The sequence below is a fragment of the Papio anubis genome, chromosome 1, assembly GCF_008728515.1.
Source record: "Papio anubis isolate 15944 chromosome 1, Panubis1.0, whole genome shotgun sequence".
In the NCBI taxonomy this organism is placed as follows: Eukaryota; Metazoa; Chordata; class Mammalia; order Primates; family Cercopithecidae; genus Papio; species Papio anubis.
Window position 1 is genome coordinate 33,911,182 of NC_044976.1, and position 18,674 is coordinate 33,929,855.

The 18,674-nt window shown below is 51.2% G+C and overlaps 2 protein-coding genes across 5 annotated transcripts in view; both read right to left on the reverse strand.

Moving 5' to 3' along the window:
• Positions 1-10,665: 10,665 nt before the first annotated feature.
• C1H1orf216 (chromosome 1 C1orf216 homolog) lies at positions 10,666-16,014 on the reverse strand. Of its 4 annotated transcripts, none has more exons than XR_002522489.1 (3): positions 15,475-16,014; positions 11,164-13,129; positions 10,666-11,058 (listed from the first exon to the last, which is right to left on the reverse strand). XR_002522489.1 is itself a non-coding variant. In XM_021939287.1 (3 exons), exon 2 carries the CDS (start codon positions 13,122-13,124, stop codon positions 12,435-12,437), a length of 690 nt encoding a protein of 229 aa, XP_021794979.1. In that variant the 5' UTR covers positions 13,125-13,129; positions 15,475-16,014; the 3' UTR covers positions 10,666-11,058; positions 12,433-12,434. The 4 variants fall into 4 exon arrangements, 3 of the variants coding, with proteins under 3 accessions (XP_021794979.1, XP_003891629.2, XP_003891628.1); XM_021939287.1 differs by having other exon boundaries at positions 12,433-13,129; XM_003891580.3 differs by adding an exon at positions 13,304-13,478 and having other exon boundaries at positions 10,666-13,129.
• A 614-nt stretch (positions 16,015-16,628) lies between these two features.
• The window catches only part of CLSPN (claspin), a 51,067-nt gene continuing 49,021 nt past the window's right edge, over positions 16,629-18,674 (reverse strand). Inside the window, exon 25 of the mRNA XM_009204696.4 lies at positions 16,629-16,804. Within this exon, the coding sequence (XP_009202960.2) occupies positions 16,736-16,804 (69 nt within the window). The 3' untranslated portion in view covers positions 16,629-16,735. The remainder of the gene's footprint in view (positions 16,805-18,674) is intronic.

Here is an 18,674-nt window from a genome sequence, read left to right on the forward strand (position 1 = left end):
CCTGGCCAACATGGTGAAATCCCATCTCTACTTAAAAAATACAAAAATTAGCCGGGTGTGGTAGTGCGTGCCTGTAAGCCCAGCTACTGAGCAGGCTGAGGCAGGAGAATCGCTTGAACCTGGGAGGTGGAGGTTGCACTCCAGCCTGGGCAAAAGAGCGAGGCTCCGTCCCAAAAAAAAAAAACAAAACAAAACAAACAAACAAAAAAACTAGTGCACACATAGGGGATGTCATTAGAATGGGGAGCAGAGCCCTAGGCTGCTGGTTTAGTAAGGGGCTCCTGAAGGTAGCTGTCCTCTGTGAGAGGTTTATAAGGCCATGGTGATCCTAACCATTCCTGCCTCACTGGGTGAGGGGCTCATATTCACAAGGTCAGCTTCCACAGTTAATGCTGTTTGACCGTGGCTACACCTTCTCCACTGAAAAACAGGGTTGCACCTACTTTATACCAAAAAAACGGAAGTGAAATTAACTTGGAAAATGTTAAATATGATGAAGAGGCAAGGTACTAGAAAACTCCATAATGTAATTTGTCACTTCCAGATGAACCTGAAGAGTCTCCCATTCTCCTCCCGCTGCCTTAGTCTTCTGTCTGTTGGATGGTTACATATTCACTCTTAACTTCTCCATCTCAAAACGCATATGTGCATGAGCCCACACACAGACAGACAAGCTAGAAAGTCTCGTTAAGAATTAGGGGAGTATCTTAGTGTCTCACGTGAAAGAAGTTTTACGGCGGCCGCGGTGGCTCACACCTGTAATCTCAGCATTTTGGGAGGCTGAGGCGGGCAGATCACTTGAGGCCAGGAGTTTGAGACCAGCCTGACCAACATGGCAAAACTCCGTCTCTACTGAAAATACAAAAATTAGCCATAAATTAGCTGGGCATGGTGGCATGTGCCTGTAATCCCAACTACTCGAGAGGCTGAGGCACGAGAATCGCTTGAACCGGGGAGGCAGAGGTTGCAGTGAGCTGAGATTACGCCACTGCATACCAACCTGGGCGACGGAGTGAGACTCTGCCTCAAAAATAATAATAATAATAAAATAAAAATAAATAAATAAATAAATATGGAGATCAACACAGTGATTGTACCTAAGGCATGCAGGGAGTGGGAGCATCAAGGAAGTCAATTCAGAAGGATCTGCTTCTATCTGGATGAGTATGGGAGTTGGAATAAATTCAGGCTAGGGTGGTTCGTGAGTCCTGGAAAGCTGTATGAGGATTTCACACAACCCAGACACAAGAAGCAGAATAGGTAGCAGCTTCTAGCTATTCTGGGGGGATGTGGAGACACAGAGTAGTGTGTCTGTCCTCCCAGAAATGGAACTCACCTAAAGCAACTTCAGTTTACTCACCTGTAAAATAGGACAATGGAGAAACCGCCTCATGGGATGGTTGCAAGGGCGAAACCGGAAGGCTCTGACACATGTTGTCAATTTTTGTCTTACCCTGTATCCCTTAGCTGCCCCTGTCTCCACCTCATTCCCATCCGCTTCTCCATTCTCAGTTCCCATTCCCATCACATCTTCCTCCCATCCTGTCCTAAAGCATTTTAGGAATGCTCACAATGGCTTTTGGGAAATAAAAGAGGGAATCTAGAGGCAGGACTTCCTGTGGAAAATATTGCCAATTTTGTTAACATAAGCAACTTTTACTTTCTTTTAAATTATTAATAATCACAAATAATAAAGATTACCATTTCAGTGGCCTCCATCAAAATTAGTTTCAAAAGAGCACAAAAGGGCCAGGTGCAGTGGCTCACACCTATAATCCCAGCACTTTGGGAGGCCAAGGTAGTAGGATCCCTTGAGGCCAGGAGTTCAAGACCAGCCTAGGCAAAAAAGCGAGACTCTCATCTCTACCAAAAAAAAAAAAAAAAAAAATTAGCTGGGTGTGTGGCACCTGCCTATAGTCCCATCTACCCAGGACCCAGGAGGCTGAGGCAGGAGGATCACCTGAGCCTAGGAGTTCAAGGTTGCAGTGAGCCATGATTACACCACTGCACTCCAGCCTGGGCAACAGAATGAGACCTTTTTTTTTTTTTTTTTTTTTTTTGAGACGGAGTCTCGCTGTGTCTCCCAGGCTGGAGTGCAGTGGCGTGATCTCGGCTCACTGCAAGCTCCGCCTCCCGGGTTCACGCCATTCTCCCGCCTCAGCCTCCCAAGTAGCTGAGACTACAGGCGCCCGCCACCACGCCCGGCTAGTTTTTTGTATTTTTAGTAGAGACGGGGTTTCACCATGTTAGCCAGGATAGCTTTTTTTTTTTTTTTTTGAGAAGGAGTCTTACTCTGTCACCCAGGCTGGAGTGCAATGGCACAATCTCGGCTCACTGCAATCTCCATCTCCCAGGTTCAAGCGATTCTCCTGCCTCAGCTTCCTGAGTAGCTGGGATTACAGGCGTGCGCCACCACGCCTGGCAATTTTTGTATTTTTAAGTACAGATGGGGTTTCACCATGTTGGCCAGGCTGGTCTCGAACTCCTGACCTCAGGTGATCTGCCCACCTGGGCCTCCCAAAGTGCTAGGATTACAGGCGTGAGCCACCACACCCGGCCTGAGACCCTGTCTTAGAACAAACAAAATCCAAAAGAGCACGAAGTTTGATTCACTGTTTAGAAAATAAATGGTCAATTATTGAAATAAAAATATTTGCTCCTAGAGTGAAAAAAAAATCAAGAAAAAAATAACAAAAAACAACACATTTGGTAGTAAAATATTTTGCAATTTACAAAGCAATTTCAAGAGCAGTATTTATTTAATACTCACATTGCTTCTGTAAAGTAGATGATACTTGCTTTCATTATTCCCTTCTTTCGTGTGTGTGCGTGTGCGTGCCAGAGTCTCGCTCTGTGGCCCAGGCAGGAGTGCAGTGGCGCAATCCTGGCTCTCTGTAACAACCATCTCCCCGGTTCAAGCGATTCTCCTGCCTCAGCCTCCCAAGTAGCTGGGATTACAGGCCTGCGCTACCATGCCCGGCTAATTTTTGTACTTTTAGTAGACGCGGGGTTTCGCCATGTTGGCCAGACAGGTCCCGAACTCCTGAGTTCAAGTGATCCGCCTTCCCCAGCCTCTCAAGGTGGTGGGATTACAGGCGTAAACCACCGCGCCCCGCCACGAAGGCTCTTAAGGAAGGTCTTTGTGGATTTGTGAAACACCAGACCCTGAGGAAGACTGGGCCAGCGGGAATGCAGGAAGCAGTCAGCAAAGCCCTTGCAAGCCAAGCTGAGCAACTTAAGCCCCTAGAGAGCCTTGGAAAGATCTTAAATTGAGGAGGGATGGAGCTGTATTTGCCTTTCAGAAGCCCACTCTAGAGTACTGTGTCCCGTGGATGGGAGCGGGTCAGACGGGAACCGTTCCAGGTGTCCAGATGAGATTTGGCGGTGGCCTGAGCCAAGAGGGCATGAGCAGCAGAGGGGCTGAGGCAGATGGGACAGGGTTTAGCACCTGACTGGCACGGAGTGAGGTGGGAGGGCCTGAGGCTCCCCCCACTCCAGGTGATGAGCAGACTGAGCAGGTTGTGGTTGGGAAGATGAGCTCGGCTTCCAACGTGGGAAGCCTGAGGTGCTTGCGGGTGACGTGGGTGGAGCTGGCCGGTGGGCGGGATGTGCTGCAGGTGGGGCTGACGGCAAAGCCCCTGCTGGAGACGGAGGTTTGGGAGCCCCGACAGTGGGTGAGAACTGAGGCCTGCGGTGGAGGAGGTCCCAGGAGTGTGAAGGGAAGCGGTCCCACGTTAGCTCAGGGAGGCGTCAAGGTCTAGGGAGCGGTCCTCGCCCTGAGAGCTGTCACTGAATGTTGGGGGCCGGTGCTAACTCGCACCACTCAAGAACACACCCACAAACCCAGTCCCATCACCAGGTTCCCACCCCAGCTCCCTACCCCCTACAGCTCCGTGGCCCCACCCCGCCCTGCAGACCCGGGTTAATCCTCCCCTCCCCGCTTTGTCCGCCCTCGCGCCGGAGGCCAAAGCCCTGGGCGGCGTGGGCGCTCCCGGCAGCTGAGGTGGGTGGGGGCGGGGGCCGCGGGGGAGGAGACACAAAAGGGGGAGGGGTCCGGGCTGCAGCTGCCCCGGACCCGCGAGGACAAAGGGCCTGCTGGCGGGCCGGCCCCAGCCGTTTTCATGCTTGTTGGGATTAGGGGCAGTAAAGGGCGCTCGGGACTGTGCGGATCAACAGTCGGTGCGGGGCGGCGCGTGGGGCGGCCTCGGCCCCGCCCGCCCCCGCTTTGTGCGCAGCCCCCGGCCCGCGCCACTGGAGGCGCCGCCGGGCTCCGGGGACGCCGCCCCCTTTGTCTGCGCCTTTCGGGGACAAGCCCCGCCCGGGGAGCGCCGAGCACCAGCTGAGCGCCGCGCTCCCGCCAGCTACCTCTTCCCCGGCGCGGAGGCCTGGAGCCCCCTCCTGGGGCGAGGTCATAGCTCCCCGCCACGCCCGACCCCTTCGGACGGCTCCCATCCCACAGCCCAAGCCCCCTTTCATTCACGGTGAGGAGGCCCTCGGGGGACCCAGCCCTCCCCCGGCTGCGACATCTAAGACCTTAGTAGGATGCACCCCCCTTTCTCCAACGCCACCCTCTCCCCCTTCCGCCGGTCTCCACCCGACGAATCTCTTCTCAAATCTATGGGTGATAAATGAGAATGGAGCGATTAGGGAATCGACTGGTTCAGAGCCTACGGGTTGGGGGCAGGAGTAGGGCTGGGAGGAGGGGGGATCTGGGCAAGGATAAGGTTCGGTTGGAGAAGCTTACAGGGTTGGACTGGAAATGCAGCCGCATTTCTGGCAGTCTGGTGCCAGGGCTGGGGTGCGGAAACCTCCCCAGTCTGGGTCCAGTCATTTCTGCCAGGGCTAGGGAGGAGGAGGGAATATGTATGTGGGTCCGTGTCCCCGAGTGTGCATGTGAGTGTGAACGAACCATGGTGCATGTGTACGTGTGTGAACGGGTGTGGGGGCTGGTGCCTGAGCGTCTGCAGGTGCGTGGTGGGCGTGAGCACGTATACCAGTGTGGATTTGAGGTCTGGCTCAGATCCCAGAACATCCCCATCTCAGGCTCCTCTTCTCACCACCTGCATCCTTTAAACTCCTGGGTCTGGGATTCCAGGCCCTTTAGCAATGCTTTTTAATATAAAGAACAACTGCTCCACCTGTCTCCTACCTCTGAGAGCCTTCTTGTCCTCTCCTAGTCAGATAAAAACAATTCACATTTGTGGACTACTTCCTTTGAGCCAGACAGGCTCAGGTCTAAGTCCTTAACATCTGTGAACTTATTTAACTCTCAGGTAACCTGTAAGATAAGTACTCCCATTGTTCCCATTCTACAGTTGAGAAAAGTGAGGCACAACTAATAAGTGGAGGATCCAAGACACCTGGGTCCACTCTACACTAGAAATCACTATCCTCTTTTGCCTCCACTTCTACTGGGTCTTCAGGCTCCTCTTCCTCCAGGAAGCCTTCCTTGACCAGGGCCTTACAGATCTCGCCTCTCCTGTTCCTGTCACCTGTTAATGCTGTGAGTAGGAGCAAACCTACAGCGTTTCCCGTGAGGCTTGAAGCCCTAAGAGGCAGGAAGACAGGTCACAGGCTGCCACTAGGGGGCATTCAGTCTTCTTAGAGATAGCCATTATACAGAGCCCTAACAATCCAGAGCCCACCTATGATATTCTGAAGCCTTCTTCTGCAGTCCTCTAATGCCTTACTCTCTTACTCAGTTCCCAGTTCATTTCCCGCCTCCCTGCACTCAGGCTTTAACCCCATCTACTCTGACCATGCTTGATGGGGCTAACCTAGTTGGTGTCCCTGGAGAACAAGCAAGTTCTCAGTGGACCCAGCCTCACAGGCCTCTCTGCTAATCCCTTCCATGCTTTTGGTCCTGTACCTGCAGCCTAGTCAGGCCTCTGCTGTGTGCCCTGTGTTGGTCTCTGGGTCTCTGCTCCAGTCTCATCCCTATGTCTCCTACTAAGCAAGACAACTCATGTCACACCCAAAACTTGGGTTAGACTTCCTTGCTCCTGGTCATGGGATTTTATTCTGGTGAGAAAGGTCAAGGGGTGGAGGTAGCTGACTGGCCAAACTCCTACCAAGTGCATGAACCTTTCCTATTCTCCTCACTGTCCCAGAGACTAAGGAATCCCCACCCCAATAACTTTTTTTTTTTTTTTTTGGAGACAGTCTCACTCTGTCACTCAGGCTGCAGTGTAGCGGCACGATCTTGGCTCACTGCAACCTTCGCCTCCCGGGTTCAAGCAATTCTCCTGCCTCAGCCTCCCGAGTAGCTGGGATTACAGGCATGTACCACCATGCCTAGCTAATTTTTGTATTTTTCATAGAGACAGGGTCTCACCATGTTGGCCAAGCTGGTCTCAAACTCCTGACCTCAAATGTTCCACCTGCCATGGCCTCCCAAAGTGCTGGGATTATAGGCATGAGCCACTGTGCCTGGCCCAATGACTTTAAGACAATATCCACATATAGAAGTCCCTGACTGAAAACTAGACAGAAAGCCAGTCCTGCATTTCCCCTCTCCTAGGTTACGAGTGGCTTGTACATTAGGCTTTTGGGGTCTTTTTGTGGGGGAGGGGGTTGAGACAGGGTCTTGCTCTCTCACCCACGCTTCAGGGCAGTGGTGGGATCATAGCTCACTGCAGCTTCAAATTCCTGGGCTGAAGTAATCCTCTAGCCTCAGGCTCCTCAGTGGCTAGGACTATAGGCATATACCACCATGACTACTAATTTTTTTTCCCTTTTTGTAGGGATGGAGTCTCAAATTCTTGGCTCAAGCCATCCTGCTGCCTCAGCCTCCCAAAGTGTTGAGATTACAAGCACGAGCTACTGTGTCCAGCCTGCATTAGGCTTTTGGATGCAAGTCTCATCTACCTGTGCACACCACAGCTGCTCAAAGACAAGAGCAGGCTCCTCAGGGCCTCATGCAGGGAAGGCACACAATCTTCTTAATGCATACAGAGCATCTTCACGTCCATTTCCTCATTCAGCCCTTATAGTTACCACAGGGGAGGAAACTGAGTCTAGAGGGTATAGCTCAGGTCTGCCCATAGGAGGTACTGCAGTCACCTCAGCACTTCCCATGATCAGGCCTCGTGGCCAGTGGACCTGATGGAGAACCACAATTCTTGGCTGAGTTGGTTCAGCCACTGGAGTCCTGCCTCTGTTTCCCTGCCCCAAACTCTGCCATCCTGGCTGTGGCTCTATTTTTTTTTTTTTGAGACTGAGTCTTGCCCTGTCGCCCCAGCTGGAGTGCAGTGGCGCTATCTCGGTTCACTGCAAGCTCTGCCTCCTAGGTTCACGCCATTCTCCTGCCTTAGCCTCCCAAGTAGCTGGGACTATAGGCGCCCGCCACCACGCCCAGCTAATTTTTTTTTGTATTTTTTAGTAGAGACAAAGTTTCACCGTGTTAGCCAGGATGGTCTCCATCTCCTGACCTTGTGATCCACCCGCCTCAGCCTCCGAAAGTGCTGGGATTACAGGCGTGAGCCACCGAGCCTGACCATGTGGCTCTGTTCTTGCCAATCTCCTTCCCAAACCCATCACCCCCCAGGGCGTCCCTGACCTTCAGTGACTGGCAGGGGTCCTGTAAACATATAATTCACCACATATTCCCTTGGTCTCACCTTCATCTTTTTCTCAGCTCAGAGAGCTCTTTTCTGGAAAGAAATATTAGGCAGCTTTATTTTTTAAAAGTCCCCTTTCCCTCTAAAGATGACATTCAAATTTTAGATTCAGCCAGGCGCGGCGGCTTATGTCTGTAATCCCAGCAGGTTGGGAGGCTAAGGTGGATCACTTGAGGCCAGGAGTTAAGAGACCAGCCTGGCCAACATGGTGAAACCCCGTCTTTACTAAAAATACAAAAAAATTAGCCAGGCGTGGTGGTGCATACCTGTAATCCCAGCTACTCGGGAGGTTGAGGCACGAGAATTGCTCAAACCCAGGAGGCGGAGGTTGCAGTGAGCCAAGATCACACCACTGCACTCCAGCCTGGGCGAAAGAGCCAGACCCCGTCTCAAAAAAAGAAAAAAAAATTTTTTAGATTCAAATTTCATACGAAAAAATGTTTTTCTATGAAAAAGTTGTATGTACCATAAAAGTACGATTTATAATAATCATAACTCTTTAATTTACTATGTGACAGGTATGTTCTAAGTCTTCTATATGTTAGATATTTATTTAAGCCTTGCAGCAACCCTGCAAAGTAGTTATTACTATTGTCCCCATTTTTTTTTTTCTTTTGTGAGACGGAGTCTTGCTCTGTCACCAGGCTGGAGTGCAGTGGCGCAATCTTGGCTCACTGCAACCTCCACCTCCCAGGTTCAAGTGATTCTCCTGCCTCAGTCTCCTGAGTAGCTGGGATTACAGGTGCGCACCACTATGCCCGGCTAATTTTTGTATTTTTTAATAGAGATGGAGTTTCACCATTTTGGTTAGGCTGGTCTCGAACTCCTGACCTTGTGATTCGCCCACCTCGGCCTCCCAAAGTGCTGGAATTCCAGGCGTGAGCCACCATGCCTGGCCTATTGTCCCCATTTTAAGATGAGGAAACTAAAGCACAGAAAAATTAATTGACTTGCCCAAGGTCAAGGAAACATAAAACAATGGGGACAAGGTTCAAATCCAGGGTGTCTGGTTTTAGGGTCTCTGTTCTTTACCAGGGGCTGTGCTCAAAAGAGCCCTCACACATTTAGAAAAGGGGCTCCTGGCCGGGCATGGTGGCTCATGTCTGTAATCCCTACACTTTGGGAGGCTGAGGTTGGCCGACTGCCTGAGCTCAGGAGTTTGAGACCAGCCTGGGTAACATGGCAAAAACCCATCTCTACTAAAAATACAAAAAATTAGCCAACCGTGGTGGCATGTGCCTGTAGTCCCAGCTGCTTGGGAGACTGAGGCAGGAGAAAAATCACTTGAACCCAGGAGGTGGAGGTTGCAGGAAGCCAAGATCACACCATTGCAGTCCAGCCTGGGTGACAAAGTGAGACTCTTTCCAAAAAAAAAAAAAAAGGCTTCTTATAAAAATTCACTCTCTTATGCGCTATTTGACAGAAGTCTCATTGTCAGAAATCTCCATTCAAATTTAGCCTTAGCCTTTTGCCAAAACATCTCTTAGTAAGTGGAATTTGCTAAAATTGGTTCAATACTATTTCTGTTTAAGTGTCAAGTGTGGAGATGACAAGAATTATTAACTGTTTCAGTGAGAAGTATACTTTGTGAGGTTTAAAATAAATATGTTGGCCAGGCACAGTGGCTCACGCCTGTAATCCCAGCACTTTGGGAGGCTCAGGTGGGAGGATAGTTTGAAGCCAGGAGTTTGAGACCAGCCTAGGCAATATAGCAAGAAGCCATCACTACAAAAAAACTTAAAAATTAGCTGGGTGTGGTGGCACATGGCTGCAGTCCCAGCTACTCAGAGGCTAAGGTGGGAGGATCACTTGAGCCCAGAAGTTCAAGGGTACGGTAAGCTATGATTGCACCACTACGCTCTAGCTTGGGTGATAGAGTGAGACACTGTCTCCAAAAATAAAGAATCAGCCGGGCCCGGTGGCTCACGCCTGTAATCCCAACACTTTGGAAGGCCAAGGCGGGCGGATCACGAGGTCAGGAGATCGAGACCATCCTGGCTAACATGGTGAAACCCCGTCTCTACTAAAAATACAAAAAATTAGCCAGGCGTGGTGGCGGGCGCCTGTAGTCCCAGCTACTCGGGAGGCTGAGGCAGGAGAATGGCGTGAACCCGGGAGGCGGAGCTTGCAGTGAGCCAAGATAGCACCACTGCAGTGCAGCCTGGGCCACAGAGCGAGACTGCGTCTCAAAAAAAAAATAAAAATAAATAAAAATAAATAAAAAATAAATAAATAAATTCAAATAAAAATAAAATACAGTATTTCAGATCTGTGAATTTTGGTATCCCTGGGGATCCTGGAACCAATCCCCTCAGATAACAAAGGATGACTATATGTTATAATTACATGTGTGTCAAAACCATCTAAGGACCTGAACTCATAGTCATAGAGTGCCCTTCAGGGAAGTGGTAACACAAGGGTACAGTTTTTTGTTTTGTTTTTTTGAGATGGAGTTTCCCCTCGTCGCCAAGCTGGAATGCAGTGGCATGATCTCTGCCCACTGCAACCTCCGCCTCCCAGGTTCAAGTGACTCTCCTGCCTCAGCCTACTGGGTAGCTGGGATTATAGGCACACGGCCCCACACCTGGCTAATTTTTGTATTTCTAGTAGAGATGGGGTTTCACCATGTTGGCCAGGCTGGTCTTAAACTCCTGACCTCAGGTGATCCACCCATCTCAGCCTCCCAAAGTGCTGCGATTTCAGGTGTAAGCCACCGTGCCCTGCCCAGTGTACAGTTGAGTATGTGCGAGTGTGTATGGTATGTGTCCCTCACAATTCATTTAGGCCCAAAGGTGACACAGGACAAGGACAATCCCATTTGGGGCTCTCAGGGTAGAAGTCAAGTCTCCCATGTCACACTGGGAGGCCCCGAGAGACTTCTCCACCCCATCGGGTCGCCAGGCACAGCAGTCTAAATTCTTCAGTGTCTTTCCCCAAAATCACCTCCCTAGCTCCTAGTCCAGGACCCTACTCAAAAGGGGAGCTCAGATGGTATGGAAAAGAGGCCACCAGACAACAGGTAGAAGAAAAACACATACTCAAGAAATTTAATTCTCTGCCCCAGTTTATTTGTCTTGCGTTGGTCCAAAGGCCGGGTTTACACACTCAATATGTAAGAGCTACAGACAAAAAGTCTTCAGGGCCCACCCCTCACCCCCACTCCCTGGATCTTTCACTCATCCACCTGTCAGGGATGAAACTCTTTAGAGATAGACAGGAAGAGCCCCCCACTTTGCCGATAGGGAGACTGAGGGCCAGAGGCTGCATCAGTGACTTCCATGCCACTGTTCACCCACCAGTGTCCCCTCTTCATACCCCTGCTCACCCACCAGGATCTTGCATTCTCTTGGCTCCCAGGAACAAAAGAGAGCTCAGCTACCTTAGTCGTTGGTTCTTTCCAAGGCTCACCCACTCTGTAACTCACGGAGCCTGCCAATCCCTGTTTGAAGGGCCATGCAGTGAAAGAAGGGGTTAAAATTCAGCATCCTAAGCATTTCCAGAGGCTTAGGCTGACACTGCCCCCTTCCCATCCCAGAAAGCCAACCTCTGGCTCCTCCTGACAGTCCGACTTCAGAGAAATGAACCAAACCAATTCGACATCCAATGCTTCTAAAGCCAGAGAGGCACAGCAAGGTAGAGGCAGAGACAGGGAAGCGATATTTTCCTCATCAGCTTTGGAACATCTTGTCTGTTCCTTGCAGGCTTATTAACATACATTGCTTTTCATCAGAAGCTTAAATCAACAGGGTTTGCGACAGCTCCTTTCCCAGTGGAGAGATGGTTTGTTTGGGAACTGGTATTTTAGAATTCCCGTTCTCCTATTCTTCACAGGGTTCCACTATTGTCATCTCCCCTGTCCCCATCTCCCATGTGCCCAAAGGCAGAGTTCAAGAGGGACAGTCCCCTATGTCCTTCTCTGTCCCCACCCCCACCATCATCTCCATCACTACTCCCGGTTCCCCTTCCTGATACCAGTTCTCCACCCACTGCCAGACAAAATTGCAGCCAAAATGCCATGGCAGGCCAGAGCAGCCACTAAACCTCCTACAAGCAAAGCCAACATCAGGGACGATAGCCTCAGCTGAGCAAGTCTGGGTTAAGTGAGGGAAAGGGAAAGAAGAGGTGGCCTGGGAAACCCCAGGAGAATGGGTCAGCCACAACCCTCAGATAAATGATAGCATGCTAGCCCTCTGTCTCCAGGGAACAGTGGGGCCCAGTGGAGAAGAAAGGCTGCGGTAGGCCATGAGGAACACAAGGTGTGGGTGGATACCCCACAGTGCAGCTGGATATGTATTTGCACACACCTGCTCATGAGTCTGCCTGCAAACACACATGCTCCTAACATACACCTCCCATGCCTGCAGCCACACACGTGCACCCCTGCACACACAAGGGCTCCCTCACATACATCCAACACAAGCCTGCACACTCAAACTCACTCATAGACACACACATCTTCTGCATATACATCCTCATGCGCATATACACACACTGCTGGGTACCTGTCTACACACGCACATACAGATTTCCTCATTCTTCTTACATACTACACACATACATGTTCACTCTTACATGCTCACATATAGGTCTGTAGATAAATTAGCTTGTGTGTGCACATGTGCACACAGCACACTTAAGCTCATTTATACATGTTTATTCACACATTCCTATACACACCAGCCTACATGTTAGCACATACACACTCATGCCTACCTGCAATCATGCCAGCAAATAATTATGTACTTACTAGTGCACAACCTCACACATGCCTGCAAATATACACATACACCCTTGCACACTTGTGGAGACACACCCTTAGCCCTGGTCCTGGGGCCTGGATGGTGCTGCCCTCTGCTGGAGACAGCGAATGAGCTCCTTCCGGTTGTCTAGGATGGTGTCGAAGCTCTCCTGTAGTCGGGCCTGCTGGTCAATCAACTGATGCTGCAGGCCCCGGATCCACTGGAGCAGTGCCAGGCGACGGTACATCACCAAGTGCACGTGGTGCTTTTCTTTCTCCTGCTCTTTGTAGCGCTCCTGGGCTTGTAAGTGCTGCACAGCCTGGGCCACTGAGGGCAGAAGAGGATTGGGAGGGCCAAGGCCTTGCGGGGTCCCACAGGCAGGCTCAGGACTGCTGCTAGGGCTGTTGATACTCAGGGAACTGCTGGCATAGCCATTGTCCTCCAGAGGGGAGCAGACTGTGCCAGGACCACCCATCTTCTCAGGCTCAGCCCCGGGAATCTCTGCCCCCTCTGGGGGGCTGCGCACCCCTTCCTCAGGGGATCCAGGGGCCTGGAAGGCCTGGTTGTCAGAGGGCGACTCAGGGGAGCTCCTCCTCAGGATAGGTTCCACTCTGCCTGGCATCCCATGCCAATTCTCATTAGCATCCTTGGCACTTGCCATGAAGTTGGAGTTGTTGTCTGGTTGGAGCTCGGGTTGACATACTCCAGGAGGTGGGTCCCCCAGGAATTGGCCCCCCTCAGCTAGCCCTGGCTGGATGGCGAACATCTGGTCTGTAAAGGGAAAGCAGGAGACTGAGTCACAGTAGGACAGGGTGGGGTGCCTGAAGTCAGGGCAACTTAGCTGCAGGGACAAGGCTGAAAGCAAGAGCCCGACCACTCCCTGTCAAGCCCTTTCTCTTGACTCTGGTGACACTTCCCCTCACGGTTTTCGTCCTCCCTGTCTACCTGTTCATTCTCAGTCTCCTGCAGAGGGTTTTTCCTCAGTCCTCAGAGCCAGGCTGTCTTCTGATTTTGCACATTTCTCTCCAGAGGACCTCATTCTCTGCTGTAGCTTCAAGGACCATCATATGCTGATGACTCTCAGATCTGTCTTCAGCCCAGATCTAACTGCTATCCAACCCTGCAACCAATCATAGGCTCCTCAAATTCTACATAACGAGTCTGGGTGCGGTGGCTCATGCCTGTAATCACAGCACTTTGGGAGGCCGAGGCAGGCAGATCACCTGAGGTCAGAAGTTCGAGACTAGACTGGCCAACATGGTGAAACCCCATCTCTACTAAAAATACAAAAATTAGCCAGGCGTGGTGACAGGCACCTGTAATCCCAGCTATTTGGGAGGCTGAGGCATGGGAAGCGCTTGAACCCAGGAGGCAGAGGTTGTAGTGAACTGAGATTGTGCCACCACACTCCAGCCTGGGTGACAGAGTGAGACTTCATCCCTCTCCACCCCCTGCCCCCACCACCAAAATTCTATATAACCAAACAAGCTCTCCTTCAGTATCCTCAGCAAGATGGCTCCACCCTCCATCCAGAAGGCTAGGAGCATCCTGGGCTCCTCACTCTCCTTCCTTCTCCCATCTCATTGATAACCACATTCTGACCATTCTTCCTCTTCCAAGCCATTTCTGACCTGGATTATTGCCTCGGCCTTTTCACTGGTCTCTCTGCCCCCAGTTACAAATGTAAATTTCACTTGTCACCACTCAGAATGCCCTCCCTGAACTCCTGCTAAACTTCTATGTGGCCTACAAGGCCCTGTTTGATCTGGCCTCTGCTCACCCTTCCATACCTGCCTTTTGCCACTCTGTCCCTCCCATCATAGCAAACTGCCCAGAGATCTCAAAACACACCATTGTTCTTCTTACAGTATTCCTTTGGCCTATAATATCCTTCCTCTCCCCTCCCCTCAAAGCTCCTCCCTTCTCCACCCAGCAAATTCCTTTTTGTACTTCAAAATCAGCTGTAATATCCCCAGATCTCCATGTACCCATGTCTCTGAAGCTGTCTTGATACTGCCGCAATCAATATTACATAAACAAGCACGGTTAGTTATGCCTTCCTCTGGGTCCCCACTGCCCTGGGTACACTGTCTTATCCAACTTTGTGTCTGTCCCTGGCATACATGGTTGACGATCAGTGAATGTCTATTTAACTGGCAGTTTTGGTTTGTGGCAATGATCTTGTAATAGCAGTTTGTAATGTAGCTTGGACCTCCCCTATATATCCTCCATCATATTCCCCAGAGTCAGCCAGCATAGAGCCCGGAACCAGGCTGTCTGTGCATACAGGTACTTGCTAAGCGAGTGAATGGGAGAAGAGACTGCAGTGAATTTCCATGCTCAGGAAGCTACTCCCGACTCCCCCGGGCTGGAAGAGCTGGGTTCAGTTCCCTCTCCTACCCCAGCCAGGGAGCCCAGCCTTCCCCAGTGACAAGCTTTTCTTCTGAGCCTGCCCACTTCCCTCCCAATGCCTCTGGAACACGGCCACTATCTTGTGTCCCTGTCCCTAGCTTGCTCCATCCTGAGGCCCTGGAGGGAGGGCATACCACACCACTCTTCTCTCCTCCATAACCTGCTTCTAACCAAAATTAGGATTTGAATTGACAAAGGAATTCTACTGACCAAACAGCACTGGGATTAGAACAATTTAAGAGCATGAAGAGGAAGGATATTGTAAGTGGAGCCGGCACTGGGAGGCGCTCCATAGGTGGCATGGACCCTCCCCACCCCCAGCAACGGGCAGAAGTCCTGGGGAGAAGGGTGTAGGAACAGTTCCTTTGTAATCGCCCTCTAAGCAAGGCTTGTGGGAAGGTGCCTACAGATCTCCCCTCGCCCCAATTTTTAATTTTTCCTATACTTGGATGGGGCCATGAAGGAAGCTGGGATGGGGTGGGGGTGGCGCTAGGGATCACAGGGTTCTCAGAAATAGTAAAATAGGAACCCCGACACCCCAGGACTAGGTCTCCGCCCAAATAGGAGGCAGCCTCCTTTCCTGGCCTTGCGGGAGTGGGAGACCACCCCAGGAGGCAGAGACCATCCTTCCCTAGTCTCCTCGGAGGCCGCTGTGACTCCCCGCTTCCCGCGGCTGGGCCCCAAGCCCCCCGCCTCCGACTCACGGCCTAGAGGCGCCCGATCCGGCGCGTCTGGCTATGGCTCCGCCCGGCCCTGGTGGTGTCTAGTCCCTGGGCTGGGGGTTCCTCGGCCTGGGCGTCTCCGCGGTCCAAGCGTGGGTGCGGGGCTCCCGGGCAGCGCGCCCAGCCCCAGGTCCGGACTGCGGAGTCAGGCGGCGTCTGCGCGGCGGGGCGGAGCGGCCGGGCCCACGTGGGCCGGTTCGGTTTTCCGTGGAGCCGCGCGCTAGGCTCTGCGCCGGAACCGCCTCGCCCCCGCGCGGGGCCGCGTTGAACCAGGCCTTTCAGGTCCGGTGCTCTCTCCTATTGGCGTTCGCTGGGCCCTTCCCATCAGTTCACCTCACTGCGGACACCGTGCAATTTTCAAGTGAAATCTGATTAGTCACCACCTTCCGGCTTTAAACTCCTCTATGACTTCCCCACAGCCGGGACAACCCCTAAGGCAGCAGCCGCGGGGCTCTGCGCGTCCGGCCCTCCGTCTGCCTCTCCGGCTTTGTCCTCTACCCTCCCTCTCCGTAGCTACCCTCCCGCACGCCCCTTTCCGCCACGCGGCTTTGGCACGCACGGTTCCCTCGGTCTAGCAGTCTCTTCCCCCTCTCGATTTACTCCTATTTCAGCTCTCTTCTCGGAGAAATCTCTGACTCCCTAGATCGCATTCGTTCCCCCTTGTATGTCAGGGCACGTTCCTTTTCTTCATAGCATTTATCACAATTTGGAATTATATATTTCTTTTTGTGCTACTTGACTAAAGTCACGGAGACCGGGCGCGGTGGCTCACGCCTGTAATCCCAGCACTTTGGAAGGCCGAGGCCGGCGGATCACCTGAGGTCAGGAGTTCGAGACCAGCCTGGCCAACATGGTGAAACACCGTCTCTACTAAAATACGAAAATTAGCTGGGCGTGGTGGCGGGCGCCTGTAATCCCAGGTACTCGGGAGGCTGAGGCAGGAGAATCGCTTGAACCTGGGAGGTGGAGGTTGCAGTGAGCCAAGACTGTACCACTACACTCCAGCCTGGGCAACAGAGTGGGACTCTGTCTCAAAAAAAAAAAAAAAAAAGAGAGAGAGAAAGAAGAAGATCCGGCCTGGGACAGGTCCCAGGGCTGATGTCCTGTACCTGGGATGGGGGCTCTCCACAGGACACAGAGCCCGTCCATGACGCCTGTGCAGTGGGCACTAGTGCTTTTGCCCAGGTGAGGAGGAACAAGGTTATAAAAAGGGTCCTGGCTTCCAAACTCCAGTGAATTCTTCTCAGAGCTCCACTCTACTGAAGCTTGATCCCCCTCTTTTGCACCCTGGGGAAATGTGAAGTTGGGGACCCTGTTTGGAATAAAAGAGAACAGAGTTTAGTAATTGCTGACCCTAATATATAAGGTACCCTCTTCCAGTTTCAACTTGATTCCAAGTCACCATTCTGCACCCTAGATACTAATTGGCAAATTGAATCACACCAAGAAATCCTATATGCAAAAACAGGGAAAATGGAAAAGAAATTTTTATGATTATGATGACTATTTTAAGAGGGAAAAGGAAATAAGAAGAAGGCAGAAGTAATTCAAACTTTGCACACTCCTCCAGCTAAGAAAATACAGGTGGAGATGTCAGCCTCATTTCTACATCAGATCCTGTGGCCTAAGTTCTCTCCCTTCCCTTATCCACTTCAGGTTCCCCTGGCCTTCAGCCTGGGGTGACCCAAATCCAAATCCTTACTGTTGGTTTTTTTTTTTTTTTTTTTTTTTTTGAGATGTAGTCTCGCTCTGTCGCCTAGGCTGGAGTGCAGTGGTGCAATCTCGGTTCACCGCAACCTATGCCTCTCAGGTTCAAGTGATTCTCTTGCCTCAGCCTCCCGAGTAGCTGGGATTACAGGTGTATGCATCACGTCAGTTAATTTTTGTATTTTTAGTAGAGATGGGGTTTCACCATGTTGGTCAGGTTGGTCTTGATCTCCTGACCTTGTGATCCACCCACCTCAGCCTCCCAAAGTGCTGGGATTACAGGCGTGAGCCACTATGCCCGGCCCAAATCCTCACTCTTAAAGGCTCTCAGCTTTGGTGATCTAGGGTTATGCAGTTCTCCCCAGACCACAGAGCCATAAAGTCATCAATTGTTTGTTCTGCCCAGAATAGCCTTTCTCTGCCTCTGTTTGGACTCTGTCTCTCCCAGCTTAACCATGTGGGTCAAATGAAAGCCTGAAGAATCAAGGGATAGGAACTCCACTCCAGGTGAGCCAGTCGGAGTCTGGGATCTTCTGAAATGAAATTAAAGGAAGATGAGGCAGGGAAGAAACAGAGATGAGAGACAGAAGTTCTGATAATGTTGCAGACCCTGTTTCCTGAATCTAAATTTATAGTTTTGTGTGCCTTATTTTGCCAAGCCTAACTTGAGTGGAATTCTTTCACCGACAATCAAAAGAATGTTGATTAATACAATAGCACAAAGTGGTGACCCCAGGGTCTCTGGGTTCCACTCACCCACCTCTCAACCCTTATTAGGTAGCAGTAACTCCCTTTCTCCTTGAAAGCCATTATCAGTCCAGTCTACACTGTGACCACCCCCTTCTATTCCTCTAGTACTACCAGGAGCCTGAAATCCAAGAGAATCATCTTTGTGTTTCTTGGTTAGAAACGTTCCTCCCACGATGCTATCACCATCTTTTTTTTTTTTTTTTTTTTTTCCCAAGACAGTTTCACTCTGTCACCCAGGGTGGAGTGCAGTGGCGTGATCTCAGCTCACTGCAACTTCCACCTCCCAGGTTCAAGCCATTCTCCTACCTCAGCCTCCCGAGTAGCTGGGATTACAGGCACGTGCCATCACACCCAGCTAATTTTTGTATTTTTAGCACAGACAGGGTTTCACCATGTTGGTCAGGCTGATCTCGAACTCCTGACCTCAAATGATCCACCCGCCTCGACCTCCCAAAGTGCTGGGATTACAGGCGTGAACCACCATGCTCGGCTGATGCTGTCACCTTCTGACCTGCAATACCCAGAATCTCAGAGACAGGAAGAAAACTCTTAGTCCTTTGGTACAATCATATAAGGTGCCACAACCACCTCTACCTCTTCTTCCTATGCATTCTGGCTGCAAAGGACAAAACATTATATACATTGATTTAAAGCCTATATTGGGCCTGGTGTGGTGGCTCACACCTGTAATCCCAGCACTTTGGGAGGCCGAGGCGGGCGGATCA